This window comes from Carettochelys insculpta, chromosome 1 (genome assembly GCF_033958435.1).
Source record: "Carettochelys insculpta isolate YL-2023 chromosome 1, ASM3395843v1, whole genome shotgun sequence".
NCBI lineage: Eukaryota > Metazoa > Chordata > Testudines > Carettochelyidae > Carettochelys > Carettochelys insculpta.
In genome coordinates, this window is record NC_134137.1 from 110,992,278 (window position 1) to 111,016,537 (window position 24,260).

General features: G+C 40.0%; 1 protein-coding gene across 2 annotated transcripts in view; it reads left to right on the forward strand.

The window, feature by feature from the left end:
* The window catches only part of TPP2 (tripeptidyl peptidase 2), a 78,224-nt gene that overhangs the window by 26,808 nt on the left and 27,156 nt on the right, over positions 1–24,260 (forward strand). For both annotated transcript variants that reach the window (XM_074989715.1, XM_074989725.1), the window contains exons 10-21: positions 3,036–3,135; positions 4,434–4,582; positions 4,727–4,842; positions 6,760–6,928; positions 8,420–8,577; positions 10,178–10,254; positions 10,897–11,003; positions 16,797–16,951; positions 17,920–18,036; positions 19,991–20,091; positions 23,125–23,221; positions 23,731–23,868. In XM_074989715.1, coding sequence (XP_074845816.1) covers positions 3,036–3,135; positions 4,434–4,582; positions 4,727–4,842; positions 6,760–6,928; positions 8,420–8,577; positions 10,178–10,254; positions 10,897–11,003; positions 16,797–16,951; positions 17,920–18,036; positions 19,991–20,091; positions 23,125–23,221; positions 23,731–23,868 — 1,484 coding nt within the window. The remainder of the gene's footprint in view (positions 1–3,035; positions 3,136–4,433; positions 4,583–4,726; positions 4,843–6,759; positions 6,929–8,419; positions 8,578–10,177; positions 10,255–10,896; positions 11,004–16,796; positions 16,952–17,919; positions 18,037–19,990; positions 20,092–23,124; positions 23,222–23,730; positions 23,869–24,260) is intronic.

Sequence of the window (24,260 nt, forward strand, 5' to 3'; positions counted from 1 at the left end):
GCCTGGTCTGAATGTGTAGTAAGAGGTGGAATCAGACAGTACTGACAATTAATAATACCTGGCTTCTAAAGATGCAGAAAAAATACAGTAGGCTACTAGGCAGTTCATCTTGATTTCTGATTTTTAATAAATTTTGTAGAAGGTAAGGCTTGGAAATAGTTAAATTTATCTTAAAAGGCTTAGTATATAGACTAACATGTCTATCTTTGTGTTACTGCTCCCACCACTGATCATCTTGCTGTTAATAAAAGCTATGTCTCTCAAAGTATCTGAGGCTATGTCTACACTAGACATAGCAGTCGACAGCTGATATGTGATTTTTAGCTACATCAACTGCTTAGCTAAAATGGTATTTTCAGCCGTCGACTTCCCTGCCTGTCTTCATGGAAGAGGTCAACGGGAGTGCTCCTCCCGTTGACCTTCCTTAATCCTCACGGCTCCCACGGAGTTACAGGGTTGATCTGAACGATCAATCTTCTGCGGTAATGCAGATGTAAGCTTAGACTTGAGAGATTTTGAATATGGGAAAACATGTTTCAAATATTAGGTAAGACACTCTGGAATGCTGCCTCTTTCCTTTCCTACTGAATCACAGCTTTGTAACGTGGATCTAGAATTTGGCATTTGTTCAGAGATGCTCTTGGAGGAAAAAGTCCATTCCACTACAGTGTTACATCTGTCAAAAGTTGTTCTTCCTGTTGCATGTTTGTTTGATAAACGCATAGTCCATGAAAACATTGAAACCATAATTCTTTGAAAGAAACCCCACATTTTAAGACGCTTAATGGCGTTATCACTTAACATGTTTTGCCTTTGTAAAACAGACAAATACTTCTCAGGAATCTGGATTTGAATTTCTGGGTTTTGTTCAGAGATGTGCAGGTGACTCACTCTCTCTTGAGAGAATATAGAGTAGTTTAGTTGTCCCTTCAGTATAATGGAATAGCTATTTTGGGCTTGTCTTTGCTCCAGTTTTAGTTTGAAGTACAGCTCAAGTGTGGCAACTAAACTTCAATTCACACACACCAATCTCTAGCTCATATTTATTGGTCTGTCAAAGTCAAGCTGGTTGGCTGATTATTGATATGCATTGATGCTACCATGAGCTAGGGCTTCTCTGTGTACGCTACACAGCATATGCCAGCAGAAACCCCTTGTGACACAAGTAATTATGCTGGCATAGCTGCACAACCTTCCTGAATGGCATTAGCTAATGTGAAAAAAGCATTGTTCTGTCAGCTTAGTTATACCTACCCTGGGGATATAACTGACATAGCTGTGCTGGCAAAACTTCGTAATGTAGACAAAGGTCAGATCTACACTTAAACATTAGATTGGCTTAGCTGTGTTGATCAGGAGAGTAATTTCACAACTTAGGTGTCATAGGTCAGTCTGACTTCTGGTAGAAACACAGGTAGGTCAGCGACAGAATTGTTCATTCAGCCTATCTACCACTTTTCAGAGAGATGACTTCATGGCATTGATGGAAAAATCCCCTTCATTGTTTGGGGTGTGTTATACTATTGTGCAATGTCTTTGTAGATCAAATATTTTGCAGCGTGACTGCTCTCCTTCAAATAAGCTAGCTTTAAATCTAAATCATATGAAATGAGACTGAGTTCAATAACTCCTGCTGTTGCAGTGAAGATAAGCCTGTACTGGATTTTTTTTCCCCCAAGTATTTTGAAATCTTCAGGTGAAAATAGCTTTTTCTTATTAATAGTAAAGGAAATAGTGTTTGACATGTTAATCACCATGAGAAATCTTTTTCTTTCCTCCCCCTAAAGGGTTGTCAGTAGGGCAGACGCAGGCAAATGACCAGGACAAGGGAGCTAGGCGAATTTAGGGTTGCATGCTTAAAATGAGGAAAATTAGATAGACCCGAACAAGGAGACTTTGACTGAAGTCATCAGCTAAATGCTTCATCTAAAATAATTCTTTTGCAGAAACATGTTTAGAGAACCTTACATACTTTACTTGTATAGCTGTGCTGAGACTGGCGTTGTAAATTGTTTTCATATCACTCATTCTCATGTCTCATTGAATGACAGCATGTGACTGTTGAAACCTTGCAGGCTTTATTTTGCATATGTTTCTGTTGTCAAGATTCTTTGATTTCCAAGATAAGTGAAATTTGTGTTTTTGAGACTATTAAGAGCTTGGAAAGCGAATACTAAACTGCAATAGTACACAAACACAGTAGAACTCCTCTATCTGGTCTAAAGGGGAAGTGGGCAGATCAGTGTATTAAAACTCAGATAAATGAGAGAATATGATGCTGCAGTGCTATCTATTAACTGCAAGAGAGATCCACTTCTGGCCTTGGGAGTCCTGGTTATTTGGGTATATTCAGTGAGCTGATTACAGATAAGTCAGATAAATGGGGTTTGTGTGTTTTTCACACTAGTGAAATTACAGGTTTAAAGCATTATTTGGGTATAGACTGAAAAACACACAGAACATATCATAGCTGTACTATATGGAATATTTGCTTGGCCTTCAAATTTACTCTGTAAAGCAGGGGCAGGCAGAAATTTTGGCCTGAGGGCCAGATTGAGGTTCTTGACTGTGCCACCTGGAGCATTGCGGCTTGCAGCACTACAGCCCTTCTGTCTGGCTGGGTATCACACCCATGCTGCCCAGAGCGTCAGCGCTGGCGATGAGCTGAGCTGAGATTGCAGGGACGGGGCAGAGAATGGGGAGAGGAGGAGCCTAGCCTCCTCTCCTGGGCTGGAGCTTGGGGGCCAGATGGAAGGGTCCCATGGGCTGGATGTGGCCAGGGGGTCATAGTTTGCACCCCTTCTCTGAAGTACAAAACATGCTTGAAGAAAAACTTCACTATTTTCAGTATCTGTCCGACTTTGTGCTAGCTGACGCTTATAGTATTTTAAAAACCCAACTGTTTTCCATACCATATAACAACTAAAATATACATACTGCTTATTTAAAATTATTTTTGTGTGCTCTAGGCTACAAATAAGGTTGTCTTTAAGATCTTATATTGTATACTGAAATCCTTTTTTTTTTGTTTGTAGGCGTTGGAGCATATGTGTCACCTGATATGATGGTTGCCGAATATTCCTTGAGAGAGAAACTACCAGCAAATCAGTATACTTGGTCATCAAGAGGTCCTAGGTAGGTTATGTGTAATCTACAAGTTCACAGGCTTCATAGCTGATTCCAGTTGTAGAATCACAGTTTGTCAGAAGACAGTCAGAGGGAAGTGAACTGCAAGGCTGCATCTACACTACATTCCCCTTTGGAAAGGGGAATACAAATGAGCGAGATCAGAAATGCAAATGAGACATTTGCACTTCCTTATGCAATCTTGCTTTGGGAAGAGTCTTTTCCAGAAGCAAAAATAGCCGTGTAGACAGGGTTTCTTCAAAAACAAACCCTGTTTTTGAAAGAACACTTTTCCTATTTTGTTTCCTGAAGAAGGGTGCTTCGGAAAACAGGGTTTATTTTCAAAGGAACTCTGTCTACATGTCTGTTTTTTGCTTCTGGAGCAGGCTCTTCCCAAAAAAAGATTGCATGATGATATGCAAATGAAGCACAAGATATGTAAATCCATGCGTCATTTACATTTCCAATCTTGCTCATTTGCATTCCCCTTCCCAAAGGGGAATATAGTGTAGATGCAGCCTCGCAGTTCAGTGGATGGAAGAGCTCCTGGTCAGCTCGTGTACCTCAAACAGAAGTGGTAATGCATTGATGGCTATGCTTGGGTCAGCTTAGCTTTGTCGCACAGGTGAAGCCTTAGGGTCCCAGAGGTGTCTGGGTTATGCTATGGCCTGCTCTAGGTCCCGAAACAGTTCAGAACGATCTTAAAACCACCATAGGTTTCTGTGTTGTGCCTCAGCCCAGAGCATCATTTGCAAATTCTTAAGTGTGGGAATGATCACAAAACAGAAACTAAAGATCACAGTTTTGTATCTCCTTTTTTGTTCTTCCTCGCCATTTTTGTAGGGGAAAAAAAAATAACGGGAAGTACATTTGTCCCATGCTTGACCTTCATACTTGAAAGCCTAATACAATATTGGGTCTCTAACTTTAAGTTAGGAAATTTTTTTCTTTGATAAACTGGAATAAGAGACAGAAAAGTAAAAATCCTGTTCTTCTAGTTCCAAAAATATTGAGTGCTGTAGGCATTAAATATTAATCTTCTCCAAAGGGAATTTTTGCAATCAAGTCATGAATGAATAGTATTAAAATGCTAATAAAAATTTGTCAAAATATTTTTTGAATCTGGCAAATACCTGAGCTGTAGCATTAGACAGTGCAAACGCTAACATACTTACATGTTTAAATAGAATAGTGAAGTAGGTTTAATGTGGAATTGGTCTTTTTTGCTGTTTGTGGTTTGGTTTGGTTTTTTTTTTTTAGTATGAACATATATTTGGATTTTAAATAGTTGTGTTGTAACTTTTTAGTACCGATGGAGCTCTTGGCGTGAGTATCAGTGCACCAGGAGGAGCTATTGCTTCTGTTCCTAACTGGACTTTACGAGGAACGCAGCTCATGAATGGCACATCTATGTCGTCACCTAATGCATGTGGAGGCATCGCTTTAGTACTCTCTGGTAATCAATATTATGTTTTTGTCAGAGATCAATTTTGGCTCTATTTTGTAGTAATATTGAAGTAACCTCTGTCTTATATTTAGTAAGCGTTAATGTTGAAACTTCGTGGTCTTTAATATTCTTTCAATAATACTTTAATTTCAGGACTCAAAGCTAATGATGTTCGTTATACTGTTCATTCTGTCAGAAGAGCTTTAGAAAATACTGCAGTGAAGGCTGAAAATATAGAAGTGTTTGCACAAGGACATGGTATTATTCAGGTATTTAACAATATAGATGCAAAAATTTTGCAAATCATCAACTTTAAAGGGATATTGTCAACTTCAAATCTAGTCACTTGGGCTGTGTTTACACTTGCATTCTTCTTTTGAAAGATGCATACAAATGAGAGAAATTGAAAATGCAAAATAGATGCAGATTTACATATCTATCACCTCATTTGCATATGCTTCTTTCGAAAGAAGAAAAGCAGTGTAGGTGCGGCTCTTTTGAAAGCAAAAACCCCATCTTCGAAAGAACCCTTCTTCCCAAAAAAATAGAAAGAAGGGTTCTTTCGAAGATGGGGTTTTACTTTTGAAAGAGCTGAGTGTACACTGCTTTTCTTTTGAAAGAAGCATATGCAAATGAGGTGATGTAAATCGACACCTTATTTGTATTTCCTCTTTCCTCCTTTGGAAAGAGGAATGAAAGTGTAGACACAGCCTTGGTGAGGAGAATCAGTAGTTGCAAGTACTACACAAGGGCTATGTCTACACTAGCCAAAAACTTCGAAATGGCCATGCAAATGGCCATTTCAAAGTTTACTAATGAAGCGCTGAAATACATATTTAGTGCCTCATTAGCATGCAGGCAGCTGTGGCACTTTGAAATTGACATGTCTCATCCAGATGGTGCTCCTTTTCGAAAGGACCCCGCCTACTTTGAAGTCCCCTTATTCCCCTCTGCTCATAGGAATAAGGGGACTTCAAAGTAGCCAGAGTCCTTTCGAAAAGGAGCCCCGTCTGGAGGAGCCGTGCGGCTATGAGCTGCGTCGATTTTGAAGTGCCTCGGTCGCCTGCATGCTAATGAGGCACTGAATGTGTATTTCAGCGCTTCATTAGTAAACTTCGAAATGGCCATTTGCATGGCCATTTCAAAGTTTTTGACTAGTGTAGACATAGCCAAATTGACTATAACCGCAATTTTCTTTCTGAATTGCTTTTTCTGTTTGCGGTGCGGTAACCCACATAAATGGGAAATTGACTGTGCAAAGATGTTCTTACAGTGAAACAGATTATGTAGTCAGCTGTTACATACGCAGTTGTAATAGTTAAGTAAAATAACTTTGTTAGGTGTGATGCCAAAAGTATTGAATGAAAATACTGTTAATTTCATCCTAACAGTTAGCTGTGGGTTCATGCAACATCTACTGCTTCTTGGTTCTTTGTTTTGATGTTGTTTATTTCTTTGATTTGTTTTTCCTAGCAAGGTGTTTACTTGGATCCCAGTTGTTCACCAATATTTTTTAAATGGCAAACTAAAACACAAATCAAAATGGAAGTACGCTAAGACAAAAGTGCATGCTGCATCTGTGACAGCTATATTTACTGTGCTGCCTACCTGTAAACTAATTGCATGTAAAATTTTCAGTAATCCTGGAGTCACTGGCTCTCAATAAAACGTAAGCTCCTAAGTATAGAGCATGGTATTTTGCAAAGCATAGTGGCTAATGGTAGTGCAACACAGATGGTCAGCATGTAAATCCTAATGGTTATATTTAGGCTTCTGAGTCTTACTGCATATCACTGAAATTTAAGCTCCTGAGTCACTTTTGAAAATGGTACTTGTGAAGTTTTTTTTTTTTTTCCCCAGAAAAAGTCATCTTTTTTCCCTCACTGGGAAGGTGAAGTCTTTGATCTCCTTTTTATGCAATATGCCCAGAGATGTCCTACCTTGACAAGGCATCTTGAAGGCAGCTCCCTCTTGTAGTGTTGTGCATTGTAACTGAAGGCTGTTTTAGAACATTGCAGTATTCAGAGAACTTGATGGTGTAGAAGATGAGTCCTAACAATTGTGACTCGAATGCAAAACCCTTCCATGGCGATATCTTCTAAAAACTTAATCTAAAATTTAGGTATTTTCTGTTTGACTATTGTAGAGTTAACTGGGTGTATTGGAACACTGTCTTTTCTGAATAGGTTGATAAAGCCTATGACTACCTCATTCAAAATTCATCATTCACAAGTAATATAGGTTTTACTGTTACTGTTGGAAACAACCGTGGAATCTACCTCAGAGATCCTGTCCAGATAGCTGCACCTTCTGACCATGGTGTTGGCATAGAACCTGTTTTTCCTGAGAATACAGGTAGGGAAGAAGCTGATGACATAAACATGTTTAGGAATGTTACTATGTACATTCAAAGAGGACTTAGGTCTAAAGATCACACAGGTGACACATGGAAATGTTTAAATGAAAAAAATGTGGTGACTTATGACGTACCTGTATTATAAAAAGCTACCACTCTATAGTTTACATAGTTTAATCAAAATGACTTTTTCATTTTGAACCCTTGGTTTTAGTCTCTGCTTTTTCACAGTTTCATTTGGCAACTGAAGGCCTTCATGTGCTTAACTCAAGCCTATCCCTTTATTTTGAAGAAATTTGAAGTGGAACGTATCAAGTGTTTTTTAAGCTGCCACATGTGGTCTACCTTCATCACCTTTGGCCCTTCTGCCTCCTTGTCCATCTCCCCATCCAGGGCTTAATTTTTCCCCTAGATTGCTGGGGCTGTGTACATCTTCCATGAAGAGTGATGTTAACAAAGAATACAAATATCACCTTTTCGCTACCTTCCGGATAGTTAGCAAATCTAATTTTGTGAAAAATGATGCTCACAAACATATAACTTTTCACAGCAGCAAACTTTAGTAGCTAACACATATTTTAAAAAAAAGGTGGGGGGGACCCCACAGTACAAGACCATTCCAAAGGACCTTATTTTTTTTATTTCTGTTCTGTTTAAGTCCTGTAAAGAATAGACACAAATGTATTTTGTTGTTGTTGAGTTGGCAAAAAACAAACCCCCCCCACCCAACATTTATAAATTACAGTGATTTGGACATGTATGTATTTGTTTTCCTCAAGGTAATTAAGTATTTTCTGAAAAATTATCAAGAGTGACTAACAGCAAGAGTTAATGGCTTTGAGGCCACCAACAATTATGAGAACCCTTCATTTAGGCTATATTTGCCTTAGGAAGTAGGGATGCCATGCTAGCTCTGTGTGTGTGTGTGTGTGTGTGTGTGTGTGTGTGTGTGTGTGTGTGTGTAATTGCACTACCTCTCATTGAGCTAGCATGATCAAAATAGTGTAATAGATGGGTGGTGATGCTGCAGGTTAGCCGTGCCAAGTACAACCCGTCTGGACCTGATGAGTATCTATGTGGGGCATCTAACCTCTGCTGCCACTCCTGATGCTATTGATGGGGTGGGGGTGTCCTCTTTTAGTGCATGTCACTCTTTTACCTAGTGGTTATGCGAATTTCATCAAGGGTACATAGGAAGAAGCAGTTCAAGTTTGGAGCACCAAAATCAGTCACAGTGACAATGTTGTGTATGCAAGAGAAATACTAAGCATTTTTGTCTGAGGGTGTGCCGTCCTGTTTTTTCATTTTTGAAAGACTATTTTTGTAGCACCTGTGACAAAGTAGCTTCCTTGATGGTTTCAAGGAGTGGGTTCTTGCCAATAATAGTGAGCCATGTACATTTTTGTGAGTGTGTTATTTTTTTGGCACAATAGCACTTAAAGATTTTGTTTGAGGTATTATATTAAAAGTTAAACTGCCTTTTGTTTCAGAAAACAGCGAAAGGATCTCTCTTCAACTTCATTTAGCTTTAATTTCAAATGCACCCTGGGTTCAGTGTCCCAGTCATTTAGAGCTCATGAACCAATGTAGGCATATAAATGTACGTGTGGACCCACGCGGTCTGAGGGAAGGACTGCACTACACTGAGGTATGATAGTATTCATATTTCTAAACGAAAGTATTTGCTATCTCCTTTCTTGTCATTTTAATTTAACTTTTAGAAATCATTTATCCAGAGCTTTCCATGTTGTTTTACTTTTTCCTGCGTTGGTTAGCAAATGCTGTTACATGTTTATTTAAAATACAAAGAACTTGTGGCTTCATGTAAGAAAACGTTAAATCATTTTCTTTATCTTGCTTCTTATTTTTGCAAAATTTTGTAATAGGGACAAAAAGCAATTACATTTTTGCTGACTAGTAGTGTAGACTTCTTAAAAATATTTCAGATAATTTTTTTTGTTAGTTTCCAGTAAGCCTCTTGTACCATTGAGACATTAACTATAGCTGGTCAGTTTCTCTTGACTCAAATAGTTATAGTTTAAAATTTTTCTTTATACTTAAATTTTAAAAATCTAATTATTTTTCTTCTTGAAATATCTAAGCTTGTATGAGTACAGCTAAACAGCAATTAAACACCATATCTGGTGTGGGTCAGCTGACTCAGGCTCATGGGCTCAGGATGCAGTGCTGTGAAGTTGCTGTGTAGATGTTTTTGGGGGAGTGGGCTGGTCCACATTATACTAAGCACAAGTGTCAGTATAACAGTGTTTAGATCTGCAACTAGAGCCCAAGTCAGCTGACCTGGGAGAAATGAGGCTATGCCCTTTTTTATTTATTTACTTTACTTTACTTCAGTGTAGATTTGCTCTATGTGGCTGATACGGTATGTGGAATGGGGTAGTGAAGACTGGAGCTGGAAATGTATCTTACTGAATTAAATGAGGAGGCTATTTTCAGTTTAGATGTTCTGTTCTGCTCTATTCTTCCCTTCTGTTCCCTCCTTCATTTTTGATCCATTGATCCTTTCAGAAGTAGTATAATACAACTCCCCCTGCCCAAAAAAAATTACAAAACTTATAATAGCACTGAAACTTCTCTATTGCATTGCAGCTAGAATCCTCAAATGTTGGTACAAAACAAAAAATTACTTTTCCTTGTTAGAAAGAAAAAAAACATTTCAGGTATTTAGACCAATTCTAAATACTAAAATGTCCGATTGCATTGCAATATCAGTGAAAAAATTGTCAGTGGATATGACCGTGTTGATATTTAAGGCAGGCACTTATTCAATGGTTGATGACTTGTGTGCACAAAAAATTAAGACATGGGGAGCCATAATGTAAATGCAAATTGTGGAGGGTTACAAGGGAAGAAACTGAGGTGACAAAAGATAGTGATACAGGAGGAGATCGGAGCTGAAACTAGCTCCTGTATAATCAAGTAACTAGACTTCTCTGTGATTTGTGTCAGTGCAGAAACCTACAGAAGATTGAGAAATTAAATGTACTAGTTAAAAACATTTTTTAAAAGTTGATTTTTTGTAAAGTAATTGTTAAAATGGTGGTACTTAAGTTTTTCTGGTGTAGAAGTGATGTAAAGGCCTGTCAAACTGTAGCCTCTCAAGTTCATTGAGCAATAGTTAAACAGATACAATATGTCCTGATTGTGGAGTATTCTGAATCATTTTAAGTTGCTTTAGAAAGTGATGCTGTGTAACCACTTGGATAATGTTTTGATTAATTTGACAGGTGTGTGGTTATGATACAGCAACACCTAATGCAGGCCCTTTGTTCAGAGTTCCAATAACTCTTATTGTACCAACAAGGTCAGTTAACATTTACTTTTTTTCTTTTTTCACTCCTGTGCATTGCTACATACATCCCTGAGTATTTTTCTTGGAACTCAGGCAGTTCTGGTTTCAGGTGTCTCAGTATCTAAACCAGTATAAGGCCTTTGTCATACAGACAGAGAAGATGAGTTAATGTAAATGTAATGCTCTTGTTACTCAGTGGTACTACATGAAGACTGGGTAGTGATGAGTAACACACTGATTTTTAGTGTACTGATGGAATGCCATGAGAACCCAGAATCCTAAAGCCAATGTTACCTATTATGATAGCGTGTCTGGCTACTGTTAGGAATGGAGTAAGCTTATGACGGAAAAAAACTAACTCTCATGAGTTACTGTGACCAGTGCTGATGGGCTCTGAAGAGACTCTGGCCATGAAGTCTTAACTTTGCACTAATGGTGGAGCCCATTCCCTTATGGACCACCGGTTCCTTTTGAAATAACCAGGTGTGCAGCAAGCCAAGGACATTGTGATCCAAAGTGACAAATGGCACGTGGTCTTATCTGTATTTAAGCCATGGGAACTTAAAACACACTAGCTGCATTTTTAAGACTTATAAAAAGATTATTTAGTTTGACATTTGATGTAGTTTTTAATCTTTAAAATTATATTCACAGAATAGATGAATCTTCACACTATGATCTTTCATTTACTGATGTGCATTTTAAACCTGGTCAAATCCGAAGGCACTTCATTGACGTTCCTCAGGGAGCTACATGGGCTGGTAAGGAAAATTTAAAAAAAAAGTAACTAAGATTATATATATTTTCTTTTCCAATTGGAGTGATGTGAGTAAGATATGAGGATTAGATCAGTGAATTATTTGTGAAATGCCTTTTTGTTTAAGCTGTTTTTGGGTAGGAGAATCTCTTTATAGTGGCTAATGCAATGGGACTCTAACTCTGTTTGTGGCACTACCATTAAAAATTAAATAACTGGATTTTTGTGTGTCTGATGGAAATTGCGGGGGGGGGGGGCGAGACTCCCCCAACCCCCCTGTTGGCTTAAAACCATGTAGGAACATGATATTAAAGGGGACATTCCACTGTTTCCCTTTAGAATGCTAAGTTCAGAGTTGTATGCTGACTGTGACAGACCCTTGGAGTACAACTTAAAACTGCAGCGCCCCTCTTTCTCTCTGGATCAGGGTGCTTCACACAGAGTGCTGCATGTGAGCCCAACCCCTTCAGGCTTCGGACTCACATAGCTATTAGCGTGTGAAGGCACATCTTTAGTTTCATGCAGGTTCGTATAGCTTCTCAGGACTTATACACAGGAAGACCCCAGAAATGTACCATCTTACACTACTGAAGACATTTTTCAGTTCAAGTTCATCAGTTTGCCACTTCATCAAAACATAACTGATATGCACCACAGTATGTATAATAATCTGAGCAGGTTCCCCAATCACTTTTGACAAACTCACTGAAAAAATCTTCCTTTCTGTAGTTTAATAAACTTATTTTAATATTTTAAGTGGATTATAAATGTTAGGCATAGAGGTCAGAGTTAGTTACATGAAAAATTAGGTAAAATTACAGTCTATCAACTTTATCAGGAAAGCAAGATTTGAATCACGCAGTTTTTTCTCACTCTTTTTGGAGTTAAACTATTCACTGTTCTTACTGCATCGGCTGAATTCCCTGCTTAGCCTGGAACCAGTCTCCCTAGTTTAAAGCCTTTTCTCTTCCAAACGTTCTCTGGACACATGATGCCACCATCCCTTACTTCATACTCTCATTTCTTGTGCCTGGAAAAGTACTGGGTCCAGCATAGATTCAAGTATCACATCCTGGAAACCTTACTGAATCAGAGTTAAGCAATTCCCGTTGTAAAAATCTCTTGTTCACAATTCTCCTGGTGATTGATTGACGTTTGTTTTAACATCCCTTGAGAGGCGAGTCCTCCTCTTTGCTGCCAATGTTGAGCTAGCCACAGGTATCTCTGACTCAAAACATGAGATTCTACTTACACTGTTGTTACAAAATAACTCTGTGATGAAGTACATTTGCCTGTGTGTGTGTGCCATCCCAGCTCTGTACAGTTAGCTGGCACAGCAGACTTTGAGTGAACTGCCCAATGACCACAAGATCCATTATGGTACAAAGGCACCCAGCCAGGTTTACTGTTGACAAAATATGGAAATAGTACCGGGCAGACTCTATAAGGATGCTAAAACAAATATGCTTATGACAGTGGATCCAACTCAGTCAGTAGAACCCTGCTCAGATACTAATGTCTACATGCAGATATCCATGGATGGATACTGGTATCTGCAGGGCTCTGCTCCTAAGGAGAGGAGCATGCTCCTGTTGCGTCCAGGAGCCAGCGCACACCCCATGGTCTTGATTCTTCCTGTTGTGCGACCGTGCTGCCTGCTGTCATGGGATCTCCTGTCTGGGGTTGTACAACCCTGCTATATCAGTCAGTGGTGAGACTTTCCACTAGCCCCTAGGTGGGCAAAAGACACTACCTCTAAACTCTCTTTTTTAAGACATCAGTGCAAACTAGTTACCTCCTCTGACGTGGTTAGTTGACATCATCTGTCATTGTTTGCCACCTGTCATCTTGTACATCTCTGTTCATCATGCTGTTATCCCGAACTCATCTTTAGGAGGAGTTAGTGTACAGAAGACTATGAAACACACAATCAAATGGCTGAAAGACATCTCTTAATTGTTTGTTTCTAGATTTCAGCACTAAGGGCTTTTTAGAGGTAGAATACATATTTTTTGGAATTTTATTTTTGTAGTAGTTAATGACAGTGAAAGGCACTTTAAACCTTTCATATTTAGTTCAGAAATAACCGTATCTTTTTATAATGACTGTCTTCTTAATTTGGCTTTAGCTAAGCCATTCATACAATCTGTGTGTATAGTATTACATAATTAAGTACAGAATAGTGAGTGATTATTTTACAACATCAGATTTATTTCTTCTGTAGCTCAGGGCAAATTAAGAGCATACGGCACGCTCGTGTGTGTAGGAGCGGGGCAGTTAATGCAAGCCTGAAATGACCATTTTCCATCAAAATATCTATATCAAATACCCTCTGAACAGTTGTTAGCAAGCATTCTGGTAGCAAGCTCTTATCCTGCACTTCCCATTATAAGCATCTGTTTTCAGTTGCTTATTTTGCAAAACCTGAGGAGTTGGGCTAATATTTCCACATGCTCTTTGCCACTTTTTGGGAATGAGGCTAGAGAAAAACACATTGTTGTCCATGTTAGAAAAAGAAAAGAACAGAAAAGATGAGCTCTCTTAAAAGTTCTAACAATACGTGCTTTGGAAGGGTGGCATGAAATTTGGCAGGAGATGTCTTTCCCATCCTTGCAAAAAATTTGGAAAAGTTATATGCCTCTGAAAAATGGCACTTCTCACATGTTCACTAGAAACTTTACAACTAAATTTCCCAAAGGTTGCATTTGTTCTATACATGTCCCAGAGAGGGGCTGAGTATGGATTATCTTTGTTTGTCTGCTCTGACCATACTGCGGCTTGGCAGCAGAACTGACAGCACAAGCATGTGTCTCAGAGCTTCCCCTGCTGGGACAATGAACTGTGAGGAGGAATGAAAAGCAGACCGATTGGAGTGGATAAGTTGGAGGGGAAGGAGAAAAAGAGGTAAAGATTGCGGGGGGGAAAGTGACATGCGTTTGCGCCTGCTAGAGCACATTCCCATTCAGAACTTGAAATGGAACTCAAGGTTCCAGAATTTTGTTATTCCCCTGTCATCAAATGTCTTTTAGAAGCCCTCTGGCAAAGTCTCTCCCCCCTTCAGGGCTGATGTTAATGGTAAAACTTGACTATCTTCAGTGGGAGCAGGTTGGAATCTGGGTGGCTTTGTGCTTTTTAAAAACACAGGTCAGTCAAAAAACCTGTATTTTTAGTCAACAATTTTCATTGCTCTGTTAAGAAAATAAGTAATACTCAATAGTCCTTTGCTTCACTGGTTTTCCACGTCAAGAGACACTCTTATTTGTGCATGTATTATTTGACATTACGGGACAGCACCTAAGGAATGGACAAGATCCATGCTAGTGACAATACACGGAAAGGAAGTGCATTGGAGTTCAAGAACTACAGAACAATAGCCCTAACGAGTCATCTAGTCAAGGTGCTGATGAAAATACTGACTGAGAGACTAAGACAAGAGATAGAAGAACATGCAGCAGATGAGCAAGTAGGATTCAGGAAAGATAGAAGTACGATACAGCAGTTATTGGCATTAAGATTGATAGTGAAGAAAGCTCGATGAAAGTACAAGAACCTCTACACTTGCTTCGTCAATTTTTCGGAAGGCATTTGACAGTATAGCTCAGAAAGTGACTTAGGCAGTGTTGGAGTTCTACGGAGTGGTTAACAGACTGATAGGTTTGTTGAAGGATATCAACAATATTGTGGGGGCAGCGGTGAGTGTGTGTGGAGAGTTGGTAAGTTGGTTTAGAATGAGTAGAGGTATGAGAGAAGGAAATCTGATTTCACAGAGTATTTCCATCGTGCATCTAGAGAGAGTGATGGACAAGATCAAGGAAAAGGTAGAAGGGTTATCTGTTCACGGCATAAGAATTAACAACTTGAGGTTTGTGGATGATATAGTTATCTTTGACGAAGATGAGAAGAAGCTAACAAACAGTGCAAGTGCTAAATGAGGAAGGGAAGTGGTATGGACCGATTATGAAAATCGATAAAACAAAGACAATGGTATTCAGAGATAAGGAAATAGGAAGGAAGATTAGTGTAGATGGGGTTGAACTAGAGAGGGTAGAGAAGTTCATGTATCTGGTGAGCAATCTAACATATGGTCTAGACTGTAAGAAGGAAATAGTGACTAGAATAGCAAAAGCCAGAGCAAGTTTGAAGGTGATTGGAAAAGATCTGGAAAAGCAAAGTGATTAGCTTAGGAATTAAGCTGAGTGTCTTGAAAATGTATGTATACTCCTCCCTCATTTAATGAGTACTTTAATTATGAGTACTCATTAAAATGAGGAATACACATCTACCAATGTTCATTAGACAAGTGAACTTCTCCCACTAATATGAGCCAGCCACTGGAGGGGGCTGTGAGATCAGCAGTCCACTGGCTGGCTCTGCTCCAGCTCCTGGGTCCCTGGCTGGGGGCGGAGGGGCCAGTGAATCCAGCAGCCCCGCAGCTGACTCTACTCCAGCTGCTGGGAGACCCGCAGCCCCTTAGGGCTCGCTCCCAGCACTCCCCCTGTGGCAACTCCTGGTGCAAACCCCACCCCCGCCGCCCAGTTCCAGCATTCCCCCCGCTCCCCATGCAACTCCTCCAGCCCATCCTGTTCCAAACCCGGCCCCCACACCCCTCCAGGTACCTCTGCTGCAGCCAGGAGGAACAAGCCGCTACCTCCTCCACCTGATCGACCTGCAGGTTTTAACCCTTCCTCCTGCTCATGTCCCCAAACTGCCTCCAGCCTTTAACCCCCTTCCAACCCCACATTCACTTACCTTTCAAAAGCAGCACCACCTGCTGCGACTCCAAGCACTTGGAACAAATCAGAGACTTTACACGTATTTTTAATAGGAACTTAGAGTCCCTCTTATGAGTTTTTGCCTACAAGTAAAAAGTTAGGAACCAATTGCGCTCATACAGCAAGGGATGAGTATATTCAGCAGCATGTTTTACAGATGTGAGACATGGGTGTTAACAAAAGATTCAAAGAGAAGGATACTGGCATTCGAAAGGAGTTGTTATAGAAAGATCCTGAGACTAGGATGGATGCAGAAGGTCACCAATGAGGAATTACATTGGAAGATACAGCCAAAAGAGAACCTACCGCAGAAAGTTATAGAACGGAAGTTACAACTATTCAGACATATCTGCAGAGCGAATGAAGAACAAAAAATCAAGACTCTGGTATTTGGCATGAGTGGACTGCTCGCATAGGAGAGGCAGACCTCACAGAGAATGGGTAGATGATACAGTGGATTGGTGTGGAGCTAGTCTACAGAAAGTAAGCCACTCCGTACTAGACAGGGAAAGATGGAAGGAAACATGAGGGAGGCATCGGATACCAACAGCTGCTGAGCCCATGGTTGTTGCTGCTGCCGATGATGATGATTGAGGATTTCAGCTCTTGTCTATACTGGAGACAGACTCCCTCAGCTGACCCAAGAAGCTTTGAAAAAAGGGTTCATGGTTGGACTGGAGCCCAGACTTTGGGACCCTTCCACCGATAGGGTCACAGTGCCTGAGCTGGAATCCCAGCCTAAATATCTGCACAGCAATTTTTAGCTTCACAGTGCAAGCCTGAAGCTATTGTCCCCTTGGACCGACTGTGGTGCACACCTATTTTATTCCAGTGTAGAGATACCCATAGTCACTTGTGTGCTTGAATAACTCTTTGTTTTTATTACAAATAGAGTGAAGTCTACTTTTCTTTTTTCTTATCAGGTTAAAGTACTTCTCACTAAACATTTTCCATTCTTGCTAGCTTTTTTGGCTGCTAAGATCAACCTTGAAAATGTGTGTTTGTTTTTTTTTTCTTTAATCTAGAAGTTACAGTGTGTTCATGCTCAGCTGATGTGGCTGCCAAGTTTGTTCTTCATGCGGTTCAGCTAGTGAAACAAAAAGCATATAGAAGCCATGAGTTCTATAAATTCTCATCCGTACCAGAAAAAGGATCAGTGACTGAAGCCTTTCCAGTCTTAGTAAGTTGTTATATTTAAATATCCACAAGTACAAAACTTAACAGTAAAGCATTAAAGAAAATTGGTTTTGTTGAGATGATATGCGGAGAACTCAAAGTAGCACAATACAGCAAGGCCTGGATTAAGTTGGAATTAAGATATTGATTGAATTTCTTTATAATTATACATTTTACTATGCACTATATTTCCACTATTTACGAACGTTCTTAATTATACTATATTTCATAATTTTGATACCAAAACTGAACATAATTGAATTTGGTGTATTCAGTTCTGGATGAGGTTAATATTAGGTAAATAAACCATATTGGTCATCCAAAATCTGTGTGTAGAACAGGCAAAAGAGAGGCAGTGATAATGCAAGATTCCTCATGTTGCTGCATCAGCGTGTCTCTGCCATGACCGGGAAGTATCTTATCAAGGGTTCATGCTCCATGTCCTTTCAGTCCATCGCCTCTTTGAAAAATGCCATAGATCTGTGTCTACATTATGGAATTCTTGTGAGAGATAGTGAAAACACTGGATATCCCTGTTTTCAAAACTATTCATTTCTTAATCTTCACTTTCCCTCAGTAATTTCTATGTACAGAAAAAAAAAAGCTTCTCCCTCTTCTGTAAACTGTTTCTCTTGCAAAGCTAGGAGAAAAGAAAAAGTGTTAATTAAATGTATGTTTGTTCAAAATCTGTTCATATGGAAAAATGATTCACCTAGCTCTGTAGTGTTGTTCATTTTTGGTGATAGCTAGGACCTCAGACATCATGATTTATTTCATTTACGTTGCATTTGCTGAATAAGCATAATGTCCTGGTCAGTTCCGTGTAAACTTGGATTACTGACATAATTGGGATATTTATGAATTGTGTGAAAATTCCTTTTGTGCTTATGAATTGATTTTTAGGGTAGGTGAGGAATTAGAATGGACAACGAAAGTGTGGATATGTCTAATTTTTTCTTTTCTATTATCCAGGGTGAAAAAACCATTGAATTTTGTATTGCTCGTTGGTGGGCGAGCCTTAGTGATGTCAGCATTGATTACACAATAGCCTTCCATGGCATATTTTGTGCTACTCCTCAGTTAAATATAGTGAGTTTTTTTTCATATTTTAGTTTTTATTGATCAGTTCGAGAAGTTCTTGGGTGATGAAATGGTCGTTAGATTTCACCTTGAAGAAAACTCCAACTCTACATGTTAGCTGAGAGACATCTCTTACCTGTTAAATGCAGAGTAATAGGAACAGGAACCTACAGAAATGCATTGATCTTGCTTAGTAGTGAAAAGCTTGGGTTACAGAGAAAATTATAGAAAATTTTAAACATTTTTTGAAAAATATACTAATGTTCCTCTGTGTTCATCCACCAAACTTCCAAGTATTTACAAGAAATAAAGGTTTGGGACACAGTTATTCAAACTTAAATACCTATCATACTGCATCTACAGCTCAAACATTTTAATGCTGTGTTCTAAAGTAAAGGTCCAAAGCACTATAGGCTAAAATATTGTTTTTAGGACATATCACTTTTACTGTTTAAGACAAAAAATAATTTATAGCCGTGTGTAGAGAGACAGAATGTTGCATGCACCTTGTCTGCCACAACAGTGAATGCTCTTACAATAAATAAAAGCCACATCTGTACTTCTACATTTTACTTGTAATGTAAAGTAAGATTGAGGCCTGTGAATCAAATATTTGAATTGATCACATGCAATTATATAGTTGCCAACCTGATTATAAACAAACAATTGTGGCCTACACTTTTAAAATATAGGTATACTCAGATTTTTCAACATTATAAAATCCACTTGATGAGTATATAGTTAAACATATCCTATTTCAGTCTGAATTAAAAATTCCTTCTTTCATATAGAAAAACTGTATTTGTTTAGTCTGGAAAAGACTCAAAGGATGTAGTAAGTTTTGAAGTATGTGAAACCTTCTTACAGAAAGAAGGGGAAAAATGGTTCTCAGTAAGGCTGTGTCTATACAGGCACAAATCTTCGAAATAGCCATATTTCAAAGATTACTAATGAGGCACTGAATTGAATATTCAGCGCCTCATTAGCATTAGGACACTTTGGCTGCGGTGCTTCGAAAGCCCCGCTTTCGAAAGCGCATGGCTCGGTGCGGCTACACGGGGGTCCTTTTCGAAAGGACCTGCCCCTTTTGAAATCCCCTTATTCCAATCAGTGATCGGGATAAGGGGATTTTGAAAGGGGTGGGGTCCTTTTGAAAAGGACCCCCGTGTAGCCGCACCGAGCCATGCGCTTTCGAAAGCGGGGCTTTCGAAGCGCCGCAGCCAAAGTGTCCTAATGCTAATGAGGCGCTGAATATTCAGTTCAGCGCCTCATTAGTAATCTTTGCAATGGCCATTAGCATGGCTAGTTCGAAGATTTGTGCCCATGTAGATACACCCCTTGTTAGGAATAGTTGAATACTCAGTCTTGCCTGAAGTGTGGGGGACTGGACAAGAATTCTCCTACACTTCTGTGCTTTACTGAAAATGAATGTCAACAGTCCGTTTACAGAGAGAGTGCTCTGAACTCTCATTTATACTCAAATTCGACACATTAACATGTGGCTTGAACTGGGACAGCAATTACCTGGGTCATTATAAGGACTTCTTTACATACTTTGTTTTATCTAACTCTTGACTTCCCTGCTCCACACCCCCCTCCTCCTAACACACCTATGCTCTTCTGATTTGCCCACCCTGAAAATAATTTTTCTGATTTGTCAACCTTGATAACAATTTTTGGACCTCTGTGCTTTATATATTGAGTCTGTTCTGGTATGGCTGTGATCTGAAGAAGTATGTCTGTCCCACGAAAGCTCACCACCTAATAAATTATTTTGTTAGTCTTTAAAGTGCTATTTGACTGCTGTTTTGTTTTGATAGAATACAAACTAACATGGCTCTCTCTCTCTGTCACTATCCTACACTTCTATGATTCTGTTCTGAAGACAGGCCAGTAAAGGAATAGAATTTTATTTTTATAAATAAAGCTGGGAACCAAATTAGCTTTTAAACCCTTTTTTCAGCATGCTTCAGAAGGCATTGCCCGTTTTGATGTTCAGTCTACACTGAAATATGAAGATATTGCTCCTTGCATAAATCTGAAGAGCTGGGTCCAAACACTCAGGTACATTTGCTGTTTTGGGGATTGTGTTTAAAAACTGTTAATCTTTCAAAATTACTTAACATGTAATTAAAATAAAAGTTCTGAAAATTAACATGAACAGTAAAAAGAATATTAATATGTGGAATATGACTCTCTGGTTATTAGGCTAATAGGTAGGTAGAACCCCTTCTGGAAAGTTGCCTGCTCAATACTATTCCTAAGATCCTTTTTCAGTTTCTTATATTTTTGATGAACTTTAAACATATGGGTGGCATTTTCCATGTAGTTTTCTGCTTCAGGCTGACTTAAACACCTTGAACAGAGCAGCTGTTTCAGAGAACAAGGCAGGGTAGGAAAAAAAAATGTTGTGTGATGGTGTGGGTCTTTTTATTTAACAATGCTTTGGCAATTTTTTCTTTTGAGAAGCAGTAGTGCCCTTGTGCTTTGGAGTATGAACCTAAAATTTGGTTGAGGATACTGTTTACCTTTCCTATGAAAATCTGGTCAGTGTGCAAGCCTCTGAAAAATGTATTTGCCCCTGTTTAGTCTTCTCGGGTTTAGTTGCTAACATCTCTGAAGACTCCATTCTCACTGGCTATCCTCCAGTGCTTCATAGTTTCTAGTGCTGACCATGCTGCTGCTGTGGCATCTTCCCAAAGTACCTGGGCATGTTCCATCCCAGGTTTAGGAGGACTTGCTAGGATGTTCCTTATAACAGCTTCAAGTCAGGGTAGGGCAGGGATCTGTAACTGAGCAGGGATTCTGGTTCTCCTGTGCGCCCAGTGACCCTGCTTGCAAGTGCTCAGAAAGACTTCTCATCCTGATCATACTTGCCATGTCCAGCCAGTCTTAGTATCCCCTTTTCAGCTCCTCATTTGAGTCCCAGTGAGGATGAAGAAGGCACCTGACTTAAATGCAGAAGGGGCTAGAGCTGAACAGGGGTGAGAGAAGAAAAGCAATGGATAGGAACAGGTATCCTGGAGAGACTGGGGCTGGCAGGAGGTAAGAACAAATACTGTTACTAGGATTCTCCAATGGTAGGGACTCAGGATTGGTTGAGCAAGAAGATTAAAACTGAAGGCTGAAGGGATTGTGGGAGGAATGAAGCTGGAACTGGGACCCTGTTGGTGGGACAGAGTAGAAAGTCTGAAATTAGGTGAGGAGCTGGAAGAGTGAGGGAAGAGATTGGGACTGGCTGGACAATGAAACTTAGATTTGGAGGGTAGGAAAGGGGGAAATGGCTGAGGAGGAGAGGGGAGATTGTATGAAGAGCTGGGAAGTGGCTGGGGGGAAACTGCAACTTGTTAGAACAGGGAACCAGTGAGAAATGGGGAGGGATGGGATGAGGGGATGCTGTGGGCAAGGAGAAGCAAGACAGAACAACAAGTCATGAGGGGTTAAAAAATGGTACTGGAAGGCTGGAACTCAAGCTGGATCCCGAGTGGGGAGACGAGAATTGATATGGCAGGGAAAATGTGGTAAGAATGAGAAGCCTAAGGAGTGGATACTGAGCATAGGTATTCAGGGATAATTAGACAGGGATGAGGAGCCAGAGTAGGGAACACACGAGGCAGGGTTCATGTTGTGGGATGGAATGGGAAAGAAGAACAAAACAAGCCTGGTGGGAGGAAGCAAGAGGAAGGGCCTGTATTTATTGGAGCATGCGTTCTTCTGAAGCCTGGAATGTAACCAAAGATTCTTGAGGGCTCGTCCTTTCTTGTTAGAGGATTTCGCACATTTGCTGACACAAAAATGTCCTCTTTCCCCTATGCCTTATTTACTGCACACTCTTTAAACTCTGATCTAAAGGCAGAATTATTAATTTTCTTGTGTTTTGTGGCACTTGTCACTAGTATTTGAGTGCTTCGTAAACATTCTGAATTAAATTTAATGTTGTAGTGAAAGATGCATTTTGTCCGCCCCCACCTTTTTCTTTTTTCAAAACAGATGTATAGTTGAGGGACAGAGACATAAAGGTCAGAAGTTTCCACTCATTTAGGGTGCCCAGTTTGAGATCCATGGGCCCTACTTTTTTTTTCCTCCAAAGTATTGCCATTTGTATGTTTCAAGCCCAGCTCCTACAGCGTTCTTTTGAATTGTGAGTGCTTTGCCCTTTTGCAAAACAAAGCCTAGGCCAAGGATGGGCCATGCCAAGAATTTTTAACATGGGGGCCATGCCAAGATACTGGCAAATGATTAAGGGCCACCCTTTTCTATGGAGAGGGTACAGTGTCTGGGGTAGAGGTAGGATGCAGAAAGGAGCTAGTGGGTAGGGAATTGGGTTGCAGGAGAGGGAGTTTGGTTGAAGGAAGGGTTGTGACTTTGGGCAGGATATTTGGCTGCAGGGTCCAGGAGGGGTTATGGGTGCAGGAGAGGATTCTGGCCTGGGCTCAAGGTGTAGGATCAGTGCAGAGTCGGGAAGGGAGTTGGAGTGTACTGGTTTACCTCCCAACCCCAACAAAATCTCTCTGCTCCTATTTGCCAGAAGCTGACTAATGGAAATTGAGAAATTTGTGCTGCATTTTCTCTGCTACCAGGAAAATGTTTCAGCTCCTATTGGCCGGTTTTTGGCCAACAGGTACTGAGAGATTTTGGTGGGGACAGGACTGGTGTGTGAAATTGGCCAATGGGAGTTAAGATTTCGCTGAGAGTGAGGACTGTCCCTGAAGCCCTCCCACCTCCAAAGCCATAGGACTGGCCACAAGGCAGATTAGAAGGCTTGGTGTTCCACCCTTGGCCTAGGGCCTCAAGTTGGGTGCCTAGAAAATGGAGCATGCATTTAATGATTGCATGAGGAAAGGATGGGTTTAATTGACTTGCATATAGAAACTTGATGGCAGAGGCATAGATAAGAGTCTAATTTCCAGGGTTGGATTCAGTTGTCTTAATCATGAGACCATCCTTCCTTTTTCTGCAAAAGTATGTGATGATGAAATTGAAGACTGTATGACAGTACACGCACATAATGCATGCATGTTTTTCTGTTTAGACAAACTGTTTGGGCAAGTTGTTTAGGAAAACTGTTCCTAAAACATGCTGCTTTTTCTACTGCAGACCAGTGAGCACTAAAATAAAACCTTTAGGATCCAGAGATGTCTTGCCAAATAATCGACAACTGTATGAGATGATTTTGACATACAACTTCCATCAGGTATGTTCTAATTGCTTCTTTAACACTATTTTAAACTTTGTGTCTCTAGAGCTTTTTAATCAGCTTTGTAAGAAAAGGATAATGAGAATTGTGCTGGATCACCAAATGTTGGGGTGCTCCTCTGGGATAGCTCAGTGGTTTGAGCATTGGCCTGCTAAATTCAGGGTTGTGAGTTCAATTCTGAGGAGGCCATTTAGGGATCTGGGGCAAACAGATTAAAAAAGGGATGATGCTTGGTCCTGCCAAGAGGGCAGGGGACTGGATTGTATGACTTCCCGAGGTCTCTTCCAGCTCTGAGATGTGCACCTCAGTATGTAAGTGGTGGTGTTATGCTGTAACTAATGCTAATGGTAGGGCAAATTGTGAGAACAGTGATTCTGATGAATGGCATGTTGGAAGGATTGTTTAAGTTTTACTGTGATGAATCTAGATTTATTCCAGAGCCATTGCTGCAGAAGTGATGCCTTTACTGTGCAATATTTATCTGTGTTTTGACTTTGTTTTTATAGCCTAAGAGTGGAGAAGTGACTCCAAGCTGTCCACTGCTTTGTGAATTGTTGTATGAATCTGAATTTGACAGCCAGCTGTGGATCATATTTGATCAGAACAAAAGACAAATGGGGTCAGGTGATGCTTATCCACACCAGGTACTGAAGGATCTGTTTACCCTGATTAGAATTCTACATAATATGAAAATGATATTCCTTCTCTGTCCCTTTCCCACCACTCTCCAGTCCGGAGCCCTGGGCATAGGTACACCCTGCCACAGATAAGCACGGGATGCAGTAATTGCACTTTGAGTGGTGTACAGGGGGTACTCTGTTATAAGCCCAGCTTATGTTCCTAAATAATGCAGCCTATAGTGAAACGACTTATAAAGGGGAATTAATATCGCTAAGGAATAATGTAATTAGTTTGAGATACATTCCCAACGCATACAGTTCACACTTGTGTAGTACATATAATGTACCTATAACCCACAAAAAGCAATAACTAGAAATAGAATAGAAATAAATAGTGTAAATAGATTAATAATAAA